Raw genomic sequence first — 21,212 nt, forward strand, 5'->3', positions numbered from 1 at the left:
TTTCTTTTGGGGGGTGGTGGTGGTGGTGGTGGTGGCGGGGGGGCGGTTAAAATCGGACCAATATTTTAAACAAAGTGAGCAGCACCTTCTGGAATGTGCCTGAGAAGACAGAGAGCCGAGGCGGCCGCGCGGGAGGCAGGTTGTTGGGTTGTTTTTTTTAACGCTTTCCTCCTGCCCGCTGCCGGCGGCCCGGTCCCAGCCGCAGCCCCCTCTGCCGCGGTGCGGCCCCGCCGCCGCCCGCTCAGGCACCGCCTCCGCGGCGGAGCGCTCCCCCGCCGGCCCGCGCCGTGCGCGCCGCCGCGCCGAGTCCCCGCTGTGCCCGGCGCTGCCGCCCGCGGCCCGCGGCCCCCCGCAACACAGCCCCCGGCTCGGGGAAATGGCAAAATAGTGGGGCTTAGGGGAGGAGCGGGGGGAAGCCAGCGAGCTATGGTACCTCCTGGCAGCTGAGGTGGTGGTAGGTGGCTGCAGCAGGCGGCTGGGAGCTTGGCCTCGATTTGTTTTTGGGACTGCAGGCAGGAGTGGCAAATCCGATGAGCTGAAAAAAATAAAAAGCAGGAGGATTTGGGGGTAAGTAAGAGATTGCCCCAAAACTGATACTGGTTGCTTTTTTTTTTTTTTAGTTGGGGTGGGGGGAATGTACGCAGAAGTATTGTGGATGGGGGGGTGCAATTAGACACACACTGCAGCGCAGGTACTTGGCTAACTCTTGGCTGTAGCCTCTCGTCCTTCCTACCATCAAACCCGCGAGAAGTTTGGGCTTGTTTGTCTTTTCTTTCTTGTTGAAATAAGTTTTAAAACGTTGGCATCTTCAGCGAAACCGGCCGGCGATGCACGCAATCCGCGGCTGCTTGCAGACTGTACTTGTGCAGTTCAGATGGGGAGGGGGTGGACGGACGGACGGACCCAGACCCCCAGTGTAACACTGACACACACGCATCCCTCGCCCAGGGCGTTTCCGCGCTGCGGGGCCGCCGGTGCGGAGGTGGCCGCGGGGGGCGGCGGCGCCGGGGCCATCCCGGCCGGGGAAGGGCAGCTCCGTGCGCGGGGCAAGAACGACCCCTGCAGTCGCCTGGCGGAAAGCCGCCGCGCCGGCCATTGCAGAACCCCGGCAGGGCTGGGGGGAGCCGGCTGCTACGTGCTCCGCGCCGTGGAGGTGCGGTAGCATGCGGGGGGGGTGTGGGGGGGTGTGGGGATGCGTTGCAGCGGGTGTTAATCTCTTTCCGCTCATTTTGTAGCAGCAGGAGAGGAACCCCCCTCCCTCCGCCGCCTCCCTCCCCCCGGCATGCTGGCACTGCCCCGCTGAGACGTGCAGAGTTTGGGGGGAACTTGCATCTGGCTACCCTGGAATAGAGACTCTCCGGACCGGATCAGTTGGGGTTTGTTGTCTATGTCTTGTTGGGAAATCTGGTGGATTTTTTTCTCAGTCGTGGAGGAAGAGCCCGGTGCTGGCAGTTGTCTTCGTGGTGTTTTTTGGAGGGCGAAGGAAGGGAAGGGATCTCGCTTGAGCCGTGCAGAGAGAGAGCTCGGACATGTGTTGTCAGCACATCTGGGGAATACAGTCTGCAAGTCCGAAAGGAAATTTGCTGGGATCGTTCAAACTGCGATATTGATCTTTGTTATTTTTTTTCGCCGAGGGATGCACTTGGCATGAGAATCGGAGGATGGAAATTGTTTGGGAGGTGCTTTTTCTTCTGCAAGCGAATTTCATCGTCTGCATTTCAGGTACACAGCTAGCACAGAAAGGGGGGGGGGGGGGAGGGGTGTGTGAGAAATACCCTAGAGGGTTCCCAGGCTTCCCCTTAATAAGGGACAAGAAGTACTGTCAAACCCCAACCAAAACAGTAGTTGAAAAATATGTGAACGATGTATTGCGAGTGGGTCGTGACAGAAATAAAACATCATCCCCCCCCCCCCCCTTCCGATACCTGTGTAGTAATTATGATTATTTGCAATAAATAACAACAGTGTACTGATTAAGGAGATGCTTATAATTCCTAATGTACCTGATTGTGATAATTAATTGCAAAATTGCAGTAATCCTGGAATTTCATAGCTCCTGAAGTTCTTAAACTTGGCTCATCTACAGATCTTAAAAGGTTTGCGGTTCATTGGCAGAGTTGTCATGTTCTGGTGCCATGGTTCAGGGTCTGCAAAGGGAGAAATAACAGTGAATAATGTGCCTCTGCTTTTAAAAGGACCTTTACTATGGCCGTGCTCTGAATTAAAAAAAAAAAATAATCGTTCCATTCAAAGAACTCCTTGGTGGCTGGGATTCCAGCCTTAGCCGCCTTATTTTAAGCTTGCAAAGATCTCTCTCCCCTCCAGTATGTAGAAGTCTGGTAATTTCAGTTGTCACCAGAGCTTGTCCAATTAATGAATAGGCACAGCCAGGTGTCTAGCATAAAGGATTGAAACAATTTATTCTTGGGGAAAACACTCCCTTCTACTGCAAAAGCCCTGTCTGCCTTGTTAATTTGTCATGTCAGTCATGCTGGAATAATTATGTTGCAGGAGGCAGGAGTGGGGAGGTGGCCAGTTTTCTAGTTTGGGACACTTCAGGGAGCCCCATGGGGATCCAGGCTGCCTGCATCTCCTGCTGTTCCACTTCTCTGCAGGCAGCTTCTGCCCTCAAGTCATTGCGTAAGTCCGGAAATGGGAACGCAAGCAGCACAGGCAAGGCATGGCACTGCTGGGGGGAGGCAGGGTGTCCTGGTGGGCATCTCAGTGTCCAGCCTGGAGGTGCTTAGGAAGAGGGAGCTCTAAAGCTCCCTTGGGACCATGCAGAGGTTGGCCTGGACTGTCTCCCAGCCACAGCCCCCAGCCAGCAGCACCTGCAGCATCTCACCCTGGCAGTGCCTGCCCCCACTGCGCCTTCTGCAGCGCTTCCAGACAGATCCACCCTTACAGCCCTCGGACTGGCGACACTTACCCTAACATTTGGGGTGGCAGCATCTATGTTAATTTCATTTGTCTGCACCTGCCTGCAGATTTTTTATTCCTGAAAAAATGGTGTTGCTGTCAGCCCATGGGGTACGTCAGTCCTTCTTTTATCCCCACAGACTGGCACCATCTGCTACCAGGCACCCGGGTGATACTGGCAGCTCCCCAGGCTGACCTTCCACTTGTGCCCATTGGTACCATCAGAATAATTCACTCTCTCAGTCTTTAGAACAGCAAAACCTGCTGTCTCTTGTCATTTAAATCTCACACTTATCAATTTAGCTCAGCGTGATATGCCACCTGTCCAGTTCTCTTCAAATTAGGCACTTCTTAAAGTACCACAGTGAGAATGGAAAAATGAAGCTCATCGCTTTCTTGGCCATTCTGACAGTAATATCCTGAGACAGAAAGAAGCTGTCCCATTCTGTGCAGGTCCTTATGCCACACATTTAGCTGCCAGTGTTTCCTTATCTTCCACCCCCGCCTTTCCTCATCTTCAGACATAGGAACCCAGGCTTTGGAAACCGATACTAGGATCAGTCCTGCAGGGGCTCTCCTCGCTCTCCATCTCCCTCTAGCACTAAGAACAGACTGATATCCGTCTCTGTTTTCTCTTTTTTGTGCCTTTTTGGGGGGGAATAAAGTGAATAAGTGAATGGTGGGATGCCTTTGCTGCATGGTTAAAGCTGTCGTTTCAAATAATTTTAACCACTTAGAGAATGTCTGCATTCTTTAGTCTTTCTTCTCTTTTTTTCTTCCAAGGGATTTTTATTTTTTTCAGGAAGCCTTAGTATTTGTCATCTTGGTAAAAAGGATTAAGATCTGTAGATATTTTACTGTCACTAATACTTTGTATCTTTCCTCTGTCAACCTTTTTACACTATGTTCTGTAGCATATTATCTAGCTGGGATGTCTGGATAAGTAAGAGAAGGTGTATTGAAGCCTGTTAAGTTTTGCCTCAACACTGGATTCCAGAAACTGTATTTTTAGCGCCAGCACTGGTCATTCATTCAACATGTTACTGGAAAACCCCATTAGCTGAGCACACTGCTGCAATTGACAGAATTGTGAATTAAGGAGTGTGGTAGTATTGTTTTGTTTTGGTTTGTTTTTTTTCCCCTTTCTTATTAAATCAGTTGTTTCAGCAACAAAGATACAAGATTGGTTTTCTGTGCATGGATCTTTCCTGAACATTAGCAAACACTCGATTCAGTGTCTTATTTAAACCTGTAATGGCCCTCCTACTAATTCCACTGGTTATTTGGATTAGGGCCTGTTAAGGGCTCCTATTCAAAGGGATGATGTCAGTCACTGAAATGAATAAACTATGAAGTTAGTTTATCATTATTAGTAAACTTATTAAACATAGGTTCAATATTATATGTCACATTTTCTTTTGCTATGTGTTTTTATGTAAATTATGACAAATACAGCACTTAGGCTGTGTTCTTATTTAAAATAAATAAAGTTATACAGTTGGCTTTTTAGTGTCTCTCATGCATGTATTTTTGTGAGACTTTTTATATGGAAAGTAATTTTATCTATTAGAAAGAGGTATATCTATTTTCAAAATATTTAATAGCTAGTATTTTTTATCAGTCAATTACCTGTATGTATGATCGATTGCTTGGTTTGGAAGAAATGATACTAAGATTTAGGAATAGATTTATTTTTTTTTTAATTACTGGCCCTTGTGTTTGGGAAATAATTTATCTGTGGAACTTCATAGTCTGAATATTTTTGTTTTCTTGGCATACTGAATTAAGGCTTTTTCTACTTGAAATTGCTTGTTTAAAGGGAGAATCTAGTTTCTTTGTGCAAATGGAAATGTGAAGTAAGAACAGATTGAAGGACCACAAAACAGTTTCTGTTCTTTAGAAAGAAATTAAAGGCCTCTCTTTCTTTCAAAGTCATGATGCATATTTATTCCTTTGAATTGTAGTCTCTGAGGAAAAACAGTTGTGATTTGTATTATGACTTTTGAGGGTTTGTTCTTTTTAATGATACTACAGCACTGAAGGAACACAGGGTAGTGGAAGTGAAGGTGTCCTGTAGATAGGATGCTGGAATAAGACCTCTCTGGTGGTTGTTACTTTAAAGACAGAGATAATCATGGTATGGGGATTATGCTGTTTATATAGAAAGAGTATAATAGTTGGTATGATGTCTAGAATTTCCTTCCTGGCTAATAATAATACCACCAAAGATTTAATTAGCATCAGTGTTCTCAGATAGGATGTTGTTGATCCCATAATGGCTGCCACCTTTGCTTGCATAGTCATTTGTATAAACCATGAGCAATTTTTTTGCGATTCTAGGTATTAACAATCAATTTCAAGAAAAAAAAAACCAACCCAGGATGCTGTTTTCAAACCTTTGCAGGATACTTCATTTAAAGAAGAAAATGCTACTGTCATGGGCATCGATTAAGAAGGTTTCTATGTACATTTTCTGTTAATCCATCAACAAAATGATGTATAAAACCTGCATATTCAACATCTTTGTGGCTTCCTATGAATTGATATATTACCTCTTATTGTTTGGCTTGCAGGAATTAATATGGATGAAATTCATGCAATCCCTACAGCACTCTCATTATTTGGAAGTATTTTCATCCTTTGCTGTCATCCTCGAGTCACGTAGGGGCAGATCCCTTTTATGATGTAACTTCTTTGGCCTGTTTGGCAGCACTCAGGGATCATAAATCATGTATCATGAACAACTAAGATGGTATAAAAAAAATCCTTTCTATCAGGGAATTCCACTGTGTATTGAGCATCTAATGTAGCATCTCTTGGCATTGAGGACTAAGGGTGTATTTGGAGTGCAGTTGCACTTCATTTTCTGTCTTGCTGCTTCTGTGGTCTCTGAGCTCTTATTACTTGGCATAACACAGAGTTATCCTACAGGAACTCTAAATTATGCCAGGGCTTGAATTACCTGTTGAATGATGGTCTGTAAGGTCTGATAACTCTTCTTGTCTTAGCATTGTACAACCTGAGATAATTCAAGCTACAGTAGTTTTGCAGAAGAGAAGAGCATCTAGACTCTAATGTCCATTAGCAACTAACAACGAATAGTTCATTGCTATGTTTGGACAATAATGTTGAAACCAAGTTAATTATTCTAAAATAGTGTCACAGAAGTAGCTTTTTCTGGCACTTTTAAGTAAGAAATGTGATATCCTAGGGAAAGAAATTATTCATAGCACAGATAAATATATATGAGAGAAAGTAATCACTGGGCATATAAGAAGGTATGACATGCGGCCTAGTGCATCTGGTAGCTAAGAGCTTTTGGCATCCAATCCATTGTAGTATTCTTTCCTGCTTTGTCCCATCTCCACAGCTTCATGTGTGTGGGCCAACCTTCATGCCTGCACGGGGTTTGTTGATGTTACTGAAAATCCACGTGAATTCAATCCTCCTGTTCACATTCATACAAAGGATGGAGGCCATATGTTGGATCTAAAGACTCTCAGTTCCTTAGCACTTGAATGGTTTCTCACCTTGGAGATGTTGCTGCCTTTGCAAAAGGTGTGAAGATGTTTATGCTTTGAAATTCTATGGAAATAGCCTTGTAGTCTCCTATAAATGTCTGCTTTACTCTTTTTTTTTTTTAATGTGTGTGTGTCCTGTATTTTTCATCATTCTATTTTTATTGTTAGTTTTACAGCTACAGCGTGACCAGTTATGCGCTAAAGTGCCAAAACAACACACATATTTTTAGTTTATGTAAAGGTAGTAGAAGGGAACGTTTATGAATAGTTTTGCACATATTGTGCCGAGCTATTTTCCATCCAATAAACTGATGGAAAGAAACCAGTAATTGCTGCTTTTTTTTTTCCAAATCTCGGTTATGAAGATACCCAGTTTTCAAAGGGACCTCTTCACCTTGTTGAGTTGCCTCATTGTTAATGCGATTGAACTAGATACCAAGGGTCCAAGAAGAAATTAAAAATAGGAATAAAACCCCAACTCAAATAATTGCTCTCAATTTAAGTCTAATTTAGGGTATTTAATGTATTCTTATTTAAGATAGGAATTTAAGGTATTCTGTAAATCTTTGAGATACAACTGATGTTATAGAGAGGTTTTGCCCTTGATATTCTCGGAAAGGTTTTAGTTCTTAAATCTGCAACAGCTAGATTTCAATCTACAACAGCTAGATTTTTAATTCAGCAAGGACTGAAATGGCTTTCATTTGCATTATGAATATTCCTTGTATACCAATGAACAAGGGATTCCTGCTTACGCTAAAAGGTTGTTTTGCTTATTAGTTGCTATTGGTCAAAGTATCACCTGCTTTCTTGGTTGAAAGGTTGTAATTTAGCTGAGGAGGGAACTGCTGTTTTCATCTTTCCTGATTGTTTATGGCTAAACTTAACATGGCAAAGACTGAAGTGGATGATTGGCCCATCTGGACTGTTAATAGAAGACTATATAAAACTGTTTTATCATTATCTCATTACCAGCTCAAGCAGCAGACAAAACTAGATGACAGTTAGTTATGGACAACACTGACATACTGAGATAAGTGTTATTTTGCTCCTATCTTCTTTTTATCTTTAGTAACATCATATAGGAAGGAACAGAAAATAGAAATGCCATCAGAAAGTGCAAAAATGCCTGCCCATACAGTGGGGAGTATCAGTTAGCAAAAAATTCCGCTGTGATATATAAAATGAAACATTAAGGGTAAATAAATAGGAAATAAATTTTTGAAAAGGGTGATAATCTGGAATTTAGGAGAATTTGCAGCCTAACCTGTTTACAGTTGAATTCAAAGTAGTAGAATATTTTATTGCTGTTTAACCACTGATGGTTAAAAAGCTGTCAAGGGTCTTTTAATGGAATTTTTTGAAGATAAAATAGCAAGTTATTACTGTCATAAAAATTGAGGACTGAAACATTTTAGACCTATATTCTGTGTAGTATAGTAGCCTTCCTGGTGATGTAGACAAGTATTTGGGGGCCTTATAGGCACATGGGTGCTTATAAATGTAAATTTCTTATTTGTCAGTATGGGAAACATTTTCATGCAGTGCTTAGCAGTTGACAGTTGAGGTAAGAAGGCATAAGGAAAGCTATATTTACACCCACCTTAAAAGACCTTGGAGCTCTGAAAATGTTATAAATGGCTTTAGTGTTAATGAGATTTGGGCCTTAAAAATTGCAAAAACTTAAAGCTTGACAATGAGAACAGCTTTAGATGGCAGGTCTCTGTGCTCCTGTGGAGTGCTAGGTACAGCCTATCCAGGATTATAGCCCCTAAAGTATTTAATTTTCTTTTCTTCATCTGGAGGAATGGAAGGTGATCAGTTCCCACGTACATAGTGTACTGAAAGCAATGGTCAGAACTAAAGAATATAAACACTTTTATTCCTTGGTGTATTTTTCCACATGAAAACATTTCTGGTGTAAATTTATGTATCTGTAACATTTGAATTTCTGTAGTAAAATTAATATTAAACCTAAATGCCTGACAGTTTTATCTTTTGTAATATTATTGCCAGGAAAATATCACAGTACCTGTAATTCACAAATAACTAATTAGAATGTACTTTTTTAACAAGATACTAAGATAAGTATAGACATAATATCTCTCATTTTGACATTCTTTCTTTGTCCCTTTATCATTAGTGCTTAACTTCGTCAAGCTCAGAATACTGTATGTTTGTTATCTGGCTTTTAAGTATGAAACAGCTAAGAGTTGTGCACTGACTGGTCCAAAGTTGCTTCTAAGCACAGGCATGGAGGAGGAAGCTAAGCAACGTTATCCTTTTTTTCCCCTCTAAATGTGTTGACATCTCCAGCTTTTGGAAGTAGCATTTGAGTAGATGGATTTAGAGGGAAACATGGTTTTTGAAAAAACATCATCTTGTCAGTTTTGTGGGTTGTTTCCAATTTAAGTTCTTTCCTACTGTTAACTACTTTAATCCCTGTTCTGCTTCAAGAAGAGTCATCAGAATAGAGGTTTTCTGTTCTGCCATGGGTAGAAAGACTAGCACAGCAGGACTCTGACAGAATTTGCCTTATTAATGTTAAAAGAAAAAGATAACGAGTAACAGAGAAAGGTTTTTTCATATGTGACTACAGAAAATGGCACCATTTGAAGTGATGTTGGAATGACCATGTCCTCCCCCTGACTGATAGCTGTGCTCCTGGTAGGATGGCAGTCGGATAGCTGAAGAAGCAGGTCAGGAAGGATTGCTACTGACACAGTTACATTTTATTTGGCAAGGTGACATACTTGGGCTTCTAGAAAGAGCATTAGTTTGCATTTGGCGTTGTGGCAGAGAAAAGAAACTCTTTAGGAAAAAAGTAGTGCTGAAGATTCATGCTTGCTGGCAGAAAAGGATAACAATAGTAGTGTTCCCTAAAAATGAAGTTGTATGGAGAATGAGCTATTTCTTCATGTATAGGTGGAATGTCATATAATTTGCAGCTGAGGTGCGTTATTTGCCATGTGGAAAGCTGCAGTTATGCAAGGGAAGGGCTGCTGCTGCTGTAGAGAAAACACGTTTGATCCTGTGCTGCTCCTAATCCTGCTGCTTGGGAGTGTGTGAACAGCTACTGACAGGAGATTTCTCTGAATGGGAATGTGCAGTCTAGATTTTTCTAAGAATGAATGGTTTGAATGAGAAGAGCTCTGCATTATATTGCAGTCAAAAAGAAGAAAAAACGAATGTTGGTGGCAGACCTTGGAATAGTTTGCAGGGATTATATAGTGTTGGCCACAGTTTCACAGAGAAACTGAGGTAAAATATGTGAAAGGTCACACAGCAGCAATTTAAGTAATTACAGTCCATTTTCACCCTCACTTCTGCCTTGCAACACTAGGATTATCCTTATACCTTGTTTCTGGTCAGGGTATGACACTGAATCACCTCGCAGACAGCAACTCACCAGCATGAGGGAGCGCGAGGCCTCCATGGCGCCAGGCTGAGGAGGGAAGGCAGTGATGGGCCCTGGGATGACCCCGCAGGCTCTGCAGCCTCATCCCCCACCTTGGGCTCCAGCTGCTTCAACCTTGTCAACGCGGGTCCTGCACAGCCACGTAGCTTTGGGTCAGGCTGTGGAGAGAACGGTGAGAAGCCATGTCAGCAGCTCTGAGGTGCCTTCGACCTCAACCCCTGTCAGCCGGCCTCAGCCCTGTGCCCTGCTGCTCCTCACTCGCTGACGGGACTAACCAGCGTGGCTGCAGAGCTGCCTCCTTGCCTTCCTCATGTTGGTGGGCAGAGAGGCTGTGCCCTGCAGGAAGGTGACCGTCCTTGCAAACTTCTAGAAATATCTGAGAATGGTTTCAGTGAGCTACATGCTACCGCTGCCTTTTGGTTTCTGACTGGAGAGGGGGCGGCTACAGCTGGGCATGCTCAGCAAATTCAGTGGATGATGGAACCTGGCAGTCAGGCCCCAAGAAACATAAAAATGACCTTGTAAAACCTCTCAAACTTGAAGCCCAGATGAGCAGCGAGTGTGCGGTCATATCTGCCCCCTTGCCTCCTGACTTTGTGCGGATGGCTTCAGCTAGATTTATCCTCAGTGTTTAAACTTGCGCGGCTTCCCCAGAAGTGAAGGGTCTCCTGGTGGGGCCTGGTGTGTCTTCTCAGGGGCTGGCCCCCTCCTCTCACTGCCTGTGTATTATGAGGTATTTTTTCTCTTCATGGTAATAGCAGTGAAATTATCATGAGGTATAATTATGGTATATTTAAGAATTTTACCTGAAATTGGTTTCCAGGAGTTGGTGTTATACTAAGGTAAAATTCTGACCCACACAAGGTTCCTCCATAAACATGTGTTACGTAAATTCTGCTTAAATTATGAACACTCATTCACTTGGCCTCTTTATGGTTTTATTGTGACTAACAAATTTGTTTTTAACAAATAGGTTCCTCGAAGTGCAGCACTTTGCCTGCCTCATGTTTCTCATCCACTTGGTGCAGATGTAGGCAACAAGAGAAAATTAAGGGCACCAGAGGTTTTGGCCCTAAATTTTCTCTTTGAAATTTGCTCTCTCAACAGACCAACAGGTCCCTTTACATACTGATGCAGTTGGATATGCTGTGTACATATATGCAAATTTATTTGGGGGGTGAAATCCTCACCCCAGGACATTTTACCCATGATGTCTGTAGCTCCTACTTTTTATTTTCCAATATATTCACCTGGCTTCACCATTTGTGGTTTTATTTTCTTCGCATTCGTATTTATAAGCGATATCTTATTGTTACAGTATTTTTTTGTGCCTGTTGGAAAACAAAGTAATCTACAAGGACTCCACATCTCCTCTCGTTTGCCCAGATAATCCTGAGGGTACTATGTGGCAGTTAGTAATTGCAAGTGGGATTTAAAGTTATCTGCAGATGCATAATTTTTATCTTCAGTAGCCCCCCGGCACTCTCTGTAAGTTGTTAACAATTCATCTTTGCCAGTCTGTAGTTGTGCCTTTGCTCTAGAGTCACAGGTATTTAACTCACTATGGAACAGGATGCAAAACAGAGTAATAAATAACATGATTTATTTTTATTAGCTAGCATAAGTATGTTTTCATACTTGCAAGCTAAAAACAGTCATCCTCTTTAAGATTTTATTGTGATATATTAATACACAGATTCAGATAAATGCAAAACTTAAAAGGCATGCTTAAATGTTCTTCTGTATCTGAGTCTTAATACGTAATTGTATAAAACAACTTAGATTAAGGATGTGCTGAAGTGCTTTGCTGAAGCAAGGAGTAGCAGTGGTATAATAGATGAATAATACAAAATCTTTGGAAAAGCCCAGCTAAGATGAGCAGAAATTTTCATAATCTCTGATGAAATTATACAGTTGTGTAGAAAACAGATTTTTATCCAGGTAAAATCATATCAGTTCTTTGTGTAGTAAAATGAAGATACAGACTTTTCTAGTATGACTAACATAGCAAGAGAAACTGTGCAATGAGACTTAAAATAACCTGGATTGTAATTTGTTAATTCTCACATTATGGATGCCCAGAATGAAATGGACACCATTTTTCACTATAGTAAACAGATTTGCCCTGGACAAACCTAAACAAACCCCAAAACCTAAAAAGTGAAATAGCAAGAGATAAGTGGTAATCACAATGATTTTCCCTTGTGAACATCTGTTCCATTTTTTTTTTTCAGCACAAATTTTAATTTTATTTTGATCAGACCTCAAACTGTGCTATAGAGAGGACATGCTGTATACAGACGGGCTGTGGGGCTGCATGGCATGGCTGGTGGAGGGACAGTGGCACAGCTGTGCTGTGTCATGAGGGAAGACCCACTCTGCCAGGCGGTGCTGGCACAGTCTAGATTGCATAAGCAGAGTTTATTCAGACTGATATAGGAAACGTCTTGTGGGGGGTATAAAAACACTTGAGCTTCTATCTGTCCCTCTGTCTGGGACCAAAATAAGCCAAACATGTCCTCCCTACTGCTGAGAGAAGGGGGTAGCATATTCAGTATGTATCAGTGGAAAAATTCCCCACATTTTAAATGAGGTAAGAGTTCATATATGATACTATGAATAAATTTCTACCATGAGCCAGAAAGTGTACATAAGTATTGCACTATTTATAAAAATGACCAGACAAAGCTCTACAATACATTTGCATTGTATTTACGTATTTGGGCTATATCTACCAAAGGCCACAGAGGCTGTAAACCTTCTTCCTTTCCTCCAGCCATTGTCCTGCTTTGACTCTGCTTGATGCTTCACAAAGAGGAGCAAGTAACTCTCATAATTCATGCTTATAGCTCTCCCATTTTTAGTTCCTTACTCTGTGTAATTGGGACTTTCTGTGTCTACCGTGGTTTTATTTTTTTAAATACTTAGCAGATCTCCCTTTCAATGTCTTCCTTACTGATAACCTGATTGCTGTTGTGAGGGACCAAATGATGAAGTGTGTCTGGATCACATAATATCATCACATTACTGGACACCTAAGAATTGATTCTAGTCACAGAATACTCCAGCTCTTAAAATCTTTGAAATAGAGCATTTTTTATATAGAAACAAAAGTATATGACATAATACTATTGCATTATTTTTAAAACTCTGAAATGTTTTGGATATAATTTTCACTGATATTATATAAACTGTACAGAAATAATCTCCTGGCATTTGCTTGGAATGACACTCATCAATTCCTACACATTTATTTAAAATAATGTAGAAACAAAAAAGTACTTGTTTTACACAACTTTGTTTTGGATGTTTTGCCAGGGAAAAAAGTAAGCTTTGCTAATACAGACTGAAATAAAGTCTAAAATAAAATCTTCACATCAGCTCTAGTTCACAGAGGTAGTGTGCAGTGGAATTACTCCGCCAAAAATGTTGGCATTGAGTGTAGTTAAGTATTTAAGCAGAGGTCTCTTGGTAAATAGAAACATTAGAAACATACTTTGACCTCTGCTGCTGGGATTCAGGTATGTGAGAGAACCGTGCTTAGGAGCTTTACTAGTCATGTGGTCAGAATGATTTTCAATCACTTTGGTTATTGCTGGATTAAAATTGAGGCTGCAGAGATTAATGGTCTGGTGTTACTAATCCACTAAACCCCTGTTCCTAGATCTTTTAAATTGACTGAACCTATAGATTGTTAAATTACTGAGAGATATGGATTTGTAATGGTTTTAACTACCTTTCTTGACATTTGGTGTTAGCAGTATCCTATTATTTATTGCTCTTTCAGACAGTGATCTTGGCTGTTCTTGAATGGAAGTGAACTTTATACTTTTTTATTTATACTATTCTATAGCACAGTAAAAGTGTGTATAATTTTAAATGACTGTGGATAAAGAAACCTTTACTATGTTTAGATATGTCCTGGCATTACTGGAAGATCAAATGCAAACAACGGAAGTTAAATCTTATTTTTATTTCATTGTTACAAATGGTGGCCACTGTCCCTAACTGTCACAACAGCTGCGATCTCCTTTCATTCTGTCTGCCATTAACAGTGGTGGTTGTCCCCTTAGGTGGGTTTTACTGACATTTGAAGATGTGACCAAAAGCAAAATGGCTGCTCAAGCTTTTGAGAAATTTTATGTTCTAAACTAGTGCAGTATTTGGAGTATCAGGGCTCAGGACTCTTCCCAGAGATCTAGAAATTAGGCACAATTTCTGTACTTTATTTATGTACAAGTGTAAGAAGTTTTCCCCAGGTGAAAAACAAGGTACAAAAAAAAAAAAAAAAAAAAAAAAAAGAGGAAAGAAATGAGGAAACAGTTCCTCTCTGAGACATGAGGAAACTTTGGGCACAACAGTGTAGAGGTTTGGGTTTCAGTAGGGATCTGTAAACAAGGTGCATGAAGAGAATTGACAGGTTCCATCAATACAGTGTGGGAGAAGCAGGAGTTAGGGGAGAGGGCGTAGCATGTGGAAGAAATCAGACTGTAATTGTGGCTGGGACAGTTCTGGGGGTATTTAATCTGAGTGGATAGCTTTACATTAGACAAGGAGAGGGATGGAGCCTCTCACGTATGTGTTTTGGGCCCTGTTTACCATGCCTGTGCTTAAGGTTGCAAATTGGAATTGTTTTGGCTTTCAGGTGTTTGTAATTTTGTGTAATACTCCGTTCCAAAAGGTAATTTTAAAAAAGGACTTGATTTTTAATTCTAGAAGGATGTAAAATACAGTCTTTTAATTTTTTTTTCCTTTGATGAAAGGAGTCGAGCACCTGGTGCCTGCCAGATTGGTGTGGACATACGCAATGTCTACATGACATACAGAAGAAGTTTGTTTTGATTGAATAAATAATGACAACAGTTTAGCTGTAGACAGCTAGGTTTTGGTGTTTGTTGAAACTGCAGTGTGATTACCTTTTTAATAGGAAGCACGCTTGAATTATCATCTAATTATGTCTTGCTTTGGTTGTGGTTTTGATTCCTGTCATATCCTGAAAATAAGCAGAAATTTTTTGCTTTTGTTTTCACTGCAGAAGATGCAGAAGAGTCATTGGAAAGTACGCTTTTGCATTTTAACTGCACTTGCATTAATCTGCTTGGGAAAGGGGAGTAAGCTGTATTTGTAATTTTATAAATTAATAACCTACTAAAATCATTGAAAAATAATGCATTTCCAATTTAAAGGTTCAGTATGTCACAAAATGTTGTGATTACTATATTACTATAAATGTATTTGACATGTTTATACTAACGTACAGCAAGGTAACATAAGTCAATTATAAAGTCAGACTCTGCCAGGGAATTCTAGTGATCAAAATAAACCCTTTATTTCATGCAACCATCTCTTTTTCCTAACCCTGGTATCTTGGCTTATTCTTTTGCCTTCTGGTTATCTCAGTAATAGTATGTCTTGATTAAGGTCTGCAAGGAGCTTTTACATCTGTTCTTGTTGCAAAGCTATGTAGGATAAAGTAGGCCAAAGATAACTCATGCAAACTATGGACCTCCACTTACTTCTTTCCCTCCAGATGTAATATTGTGTTCAAATAAAACTGGGACTGTGGAAGTTAACCCAAAGCATTTAAATGGATTTTTGGCAATTTCTAAAAGCTTTCTTGAAGAAGAAGAAACTATTAATGTAAACTGAAACATATATGTCTGGATGAAAAAGATGAAGTTACTGTGCTGCCAGCTATTAGGAAATACAGTCCTTATCTAAAAGATAGTTGGAGTTCACCATCTAAGTGAAAACAAGTCACCCTTACTAAGGTGAACAGATCAATGAGAATAGTTATTGTGAGACTGAAAGAAAAAGTGACCTCTTTCTTATTTAGAAAACTTGAGACCGGCTCAACACAAGTCCTGTCCTCAGGATATGTTCTATGGGAGACTAATTTGTGAGAAGTAGACACTAATTGAACTCACAGCATAAGGGAGTAAATGTTTGCACCTTCATAGACAGGCTTTGAAGCTTCAACCACATTGCAAGTGATTTAGATCTGGGTCTAAATTATAGGCCCACGATAGGGTGGAAAACAGTACCCTGATCTTTAGCTAGCACTTAGGCCCACCATGGAGCATTTCTTCCTAACTGATTGGGCCCACGCTGCAAACAAATGAAGCATTTGTTGAGTGGAGAGACACCAGGTAGTTCCTCTGTATCCCTGTAATGCATTTGTGACTGCCTACTAAATGGCAATAGAGAGTTCAGTTGAATTGCCCTGGCTAGTAGCTGCAAATGTATTATGCTGGCAGGCTTAGGTTTCTCTGTTTAGGCACTTTTGGGACAAAGGGCTTGACTGTCCACTGTCTAGCATCCAAAGTAGTTATTTCTAACCCCACTGATGTAAGTGAGAAATACTACTCTATTAGAATGATAGCAGTTTTTATCCACTTGGCTTGAGTGTAAACTAATAAGCAGTCAGATCCTGTATTTATGTAAATCAGCGTAACTCAAAAGATCTGTTCTAGTTTGTTAGAGAAAGGAACTGACCCAGAGCATGGGTACTGCAGGATCAGGTCCTAGGATGCATCATTTCGGTGAGTTTGGCTTTTGATCAGAATATACCCACTGGCTCTGTTAACCTGTATGTTTATTGCATGGTTCTAATCCAGGTTTGAGAGAGACTTAAGTATTTTAACAGTTGCAAAAATAAACATGTGGTCTGCTTATTTGGGGGGATTTGTGTTTATGGCAGTCGTACACAGAGAACCCTATTATTGATGGTCCGTTTTTTTAAAGCTCCTGCCATCTCTTGCACTCTTGGTATTGCTGTTTTTTTCTCAGTTGCTCTTAAAGGCAATATTAACAGATGGTAGGCATTGCTCATTAAATCTGCATCTACACCTCTCCAAGGACTGCAAAGATGTTGGGAAACAGACCATGTTACTGCAGTAAGCGCTTAAAAGCTTGGAACTTACTGTGGTATTCATGAGCAGTTTTCACTATCAGTGTATTTTACGTGCTACAGTAGTGGAGTTACAAATACATTGGTGAAATATTTCTAATTTAGCCAAGTCCAGGTGTCTGTTTCTTTCATACTTGCCATATTTGTGCTTTGATAGTGTCATAGTCAACAGCTCTTTCCTTTTATATAAATGTCTTAATGCTGGACATTAAACCTATATATCTGTAACACTTAATTTCTCACCTCCGTTTACGTGTGTCACCTGAGGTGCCTTTGCTTTTCCTTAAGACCACTTTCTCTATAATACTTAGCTCTTCTTTTTGTCCTGTCTGCAGTGATGACACTTTTAAAATAGATTAGATGTATAGATGTTACTTTTAGGCTTTCACAACTTGAATGTATCTTTGTCTGAAGAGGCAGCGCTTCAATGTGTGAGTCAAAAGGGCGTTGTGCCAGTGTGGAATTCAATTTCCATATGTTTCAAAGTGGTGGTGAGAGATGCAGAAATCCAAGTAGCAGATAAGAATTCTCATTTCTGTCTCTTTATTGCTCTGATTTGGAACTGATGGGATCGGACTAGCAATCCCAAACACATCAATATAGCCAGAAATAGGGTGCTCCCATCTTGTTTCTCTTAAGCTTTTCTTTTCTTTAGTAAAATGCTGGATCAGAAAGGTTAAGTTGTTGATTCCATGGTTCGTGGAAGGTTAGAATTTAGTTCACATTTCTTTCACAGTTGGCCTGTGTTAGGGATAAGGAAGCTAAAAATGTGGATAGTACATTAAGTGGAAATGAGATCTACCCCTACCATTTTTACAGAAAGAAACACTTCAACTCTTCTGTGTTTGAGCTGGTCTAAATCAGCACTGTGAGGAGTGGAAATTCAGTAATCTCTCCTAGTATTTTGTATTTGTGATTCTGGTTTTCTCTTGGCTAGGGATATTTCAAGTTCTAAAGATGAAGTCTAAATAAAAAGTGATTTTAAATAAATTAGTTTCTACAGAAAGCTGTGTAGACACTCCCAAGAGAAAATCAACCTGATTTGTATTAATTTAGTTTGTTTATTTGGAAGAGGCTAAAGTGAACCTAGTAAACCCAGTTTAAATTTATCCGGTACAATTTCTGAGCATAGACAAGAAGACTGCCTACCTTACATGCACATCTTTTCCTTGTGATTTACAAGAGGCAAAGTTATACTCATGTCAATTTGCAGAAGGAAGGGGCCATTTAAAGTAGCATCAAGAAAATAAAGAGATTTTTTAAGTTCCCAACTTAAGAAAATGAAGAGTGGGACAGTCAAGAGTGGGACAAAATGCTCTTTCATGTACGATTATAAGAGTGGTGTCCCTAAGCATGAAAATTTGTCACTGTGATAATTATCAACATGCCAGCAATGCTACTATATTTGTCAGTAGCACAGTAGGGACTGATCCTGATCCATAACGACACAAGATATAGTACATTTATCTGTGCTCTGTAATTTAAAGAGGTACAAATGAGAACCGAGGCTGCTTCACTGAGTAACTGGAAGAGTTAAGCTGTGCTTAATTCTCCTACAAGTCTTGCTTCTGATCCCATTAAAACTGCTGAAGGTATCCCCACTAAGTTTCACTCTAGCAAAACCAGACTGCAGGGACAGCAAGTGACCCATCTAAGGTATTTCAAAGCTTAGGCAGTTTGAGGTCATTCATTCTTTTTCCTGAGGATAATTTTCTTCTTCTCTTTGCCCTCTGTCATTGCTTGCACACATTCCTTTAGTTTGGAGTTAGGAGAAAAAAAGGACAGGAGTAGACCAGTAAGGGGGATTAAGAGTATTTAGTTTTGAGGGATGGAGTAAAAGAAGAGTGGAGGAATAGGTAAAAGAATGAGGATACAGACTAACAGGGAAGGTGCTAGCAGAGGAAGACAGCACTGAGACTGGGTGTTTCATAGCACACTTTGCCAGAAACAAATGAGAAAGAGAACTGATGACAATCCACTTTCTGAATTGTTTTTGGTTCTAGTCCTAAATAGATAGGAATTGGGTTAGTAGCATCCACAGGAATAATACAGTCTTCTTGTCTGAAGAATCACAGAATAGAAATAGAGAGAGCTTGACTTTCAGTCATCAAGTCTTGATATTATTTTTTTTAGGCCCTTAACAGAGCACAGAAACTGTCAGAATGCTTGAAGACAAAATTGTTAATAACTTAAATGCTGAAGTTCTTCACTACGTAGCTGTTGACCTTTGAGGACTCTGACTGCTTACTGAGATTATTTCATTAGTATTTGCACATTGACTTCCTGCCAAAAAGTCAATCTGCTTTTCCTGTGCATGGTTTTGTTATTTTGAAGGTCTTCAGCTATGGAATAAAATCCACTATGTAACAAAGAGCTGGCAGAGTTGGAAGCTTTCCAGTAAAAGCCTTCCCAGGTTAAACTCTGGTGATGCTGAAATATTGTAAGTCTTTCATGTGTCCTCCTTTCCCTTGTGCATTACCTAAACATAGCTGTTCCTGCAGAAGGGCAACAGTTAGTTTTAGTTCCCACTACTCCCAAAGGAATGCTATACTTGTTATTTACAGGATGGAATTTATACATCATTTGAACTTGGGACTTGGACTTTGCTTTTGTTCTTTTATCAGCCTCAAAACCTTTTTTTAAAGATGTTTATGATCAGCTTAATGATCCCTCTTAGAGAGTTGATTAGTTACAACATAAATGACAGTATGGATCTCGTATCATGTTTAGGTGCTTAGCATTTCTGCGTTGTTGAAGACGCTTATACAAGCTGTTTAGAATAACATGTAAATATCACAATGAAAAAAGCATAAGGAAAGGCTATATCAGAAAGGGCTGACTCAAGAGCAGATTAACTACCAGTGGCCACCAGCAAAATGTCAATTTCTTTCTGATGCAGGAGAAAAAGGAAGATGGAGATACACCATCTCTTCTTTTTTCTCCCCCTAATTTCCTCCCCAAAAGAAGAGGAAGGTCAAAATTTCACCTGAAAAAGCTGGATGGTTCTAGCAACTTTCTATAGGCAGTGAAAGATGTCTGAACTATGAATGTCCTATTTATTGAGCCTACAGGGCTGAGATCAGGTTTTTTTATGACAGACAGAAATTGATGAGCCTCTCAAATACTTAGAGCCTGGAGGATAGAGGTATGTTTTATACCTTATCATTAGACTTGGAGTTCTATACTTTGGTATATTGGCAAGGCCTGCATTTCACAAGGGATAGGCTAAAGTAATTCTCATGTTCCAGTTCAGCAGAGTAAACAAACAGCTACATTCTGCAGATGTTGCAGATTCAGGATCAGTTTCAAGGAGAGCCCAATTAGAACCATATGAAGGCAGTCTGGCCTGTCTCCCTGGGATAGGGCATGCATGACTGTAGGTATTTATCTAGTGCCTGTCAGGATGGAGCTGTCCTCCTAATTGGAGCTTTTGGATGCTGCTCCAACCTAGTGATGTTGTGCACAGTAAGTCAGCACAGCTCCACTGATCTTGCTAAATATACATCTGACTTGCACTAGCTGTAGGCTGTCTTCCTAGAGATGAGAGCTGTGGGCCCTATTTTGCTCTGCAGGTAGTAAGGAAACTTGAAGCAAGTATGAGAAGGCTTTATTATTATTCTTATTCCCAGGCTAATACAGTGGAACCTCTGGCTCAGGAGATTCTTAAACCTCTAGCTGTAATGGCTGGAAGGTTTTAGATGAAGGATCTGTCTGTGCTGCCTGTTTTTGTATTCTTTTTTCCAACAGTTTTGTTGCTGACTATTGCTGCAGATCAGTAGTTCACAGACTTGTTTCCCTCGCATCCAGGGTATGGGACAATGGGGAATGGAGCAGCTCTGAGAATCCTTGCTGGAGAAAGGTGAAGAGTGTGAAAGATCTGGAACAAGAAGTGTCTATGGGTGTGAGAAGCTCAGAGCTTAACCATTGCTTCACAGTCTTCCCCCACTGGAATTACTTTCTTTTGGGAACATTGCTAAAAAGTAGGGGCTCAGCTCAATACCTGCAGCCTTCGTTCTGTCCTTGCTGAGTGGAGTGCTTGCCCCTTTTCTCAAGTTTCTTTTTACTGCTGCAACTGCTGCTCCAGGTACTCACTTCCCCAGTTATATCCTCTAAACCTACTCCCAGAAGCTTTTCAGTAGCCTGCTTTTAAAGGAGGCACTGATGTTTCATCTACCAGGTTCTTCCCAGATTGTTTGATCTGATTTGCTGTTGTTCTTTCATACAAATTACATTCACATTTATTATGGTTGCAAATATTATGCACATTTGTACACAGATGTATACCACATCACACACATACATATATTTGCATATATAAGTGTGATAAAAATGGACTCAGCTTCTGAGAGAAACAGCTTCCCTTGATAAGCTTGAAATACGTTACAAAGCCTACATCTTTATCAAATGAAGTGCTTTGGGCTGGATTTTGGTATCTGCTATAACG

The 21,212-nt window shown here is 40.7% G+C and overlaps 1 protein-coding gene across 2 annotated transcripts in view; it reads left to right on the top strand.

Annotated features, from left to right (window-relative positions):
- The first annotated feature begins 261 nt into the window (after positions 1-261).
- Positions 262-21,212, top strand: part of CA10 (carbonic anhydrase 10) — a 209,863-nt gene continuing 188,912 nt past the window's right edge. The window contains exons 1-3 of one of the 2 annotated variants that reach the window (XM_056326431.1): positions 262-567; positions 1,236-1,376; positions 1,635-1,722. In XM_056326431.1, coding sequence (XP_056182406.1) covers positions 1,662-1,722 — 61 coding nt within the window. In that variant the 5' untranslated portion in view covers positions 262-567; positions 1,236-1,376; positions 1,635-1,661. Of the gene's footprint in view, positions 568-1,060; positions 1,154-1,235; positions 1,377-1,634; positions 1,723-21,212 lie in introns of those variants that run through there. The other variant, XM_056326432.1, reaches the window with a different exon arrangement.

Source organism: Falco biarmicus, chromosome 1 (genome assembly GCF_023638135.1).
Source record: "Falco biarmicus isolate bFalBia1 chromosome 1, bFalBia1.pri, whole genome shotgun sequence".
In the NCBI taxonomy this organism is placed as follows: domain Eukaryota; kingdom Metazoa; phylum Chordata; class Aves; order Falconiformes; family Falconidae; genus Falco; species Falco biarmicus.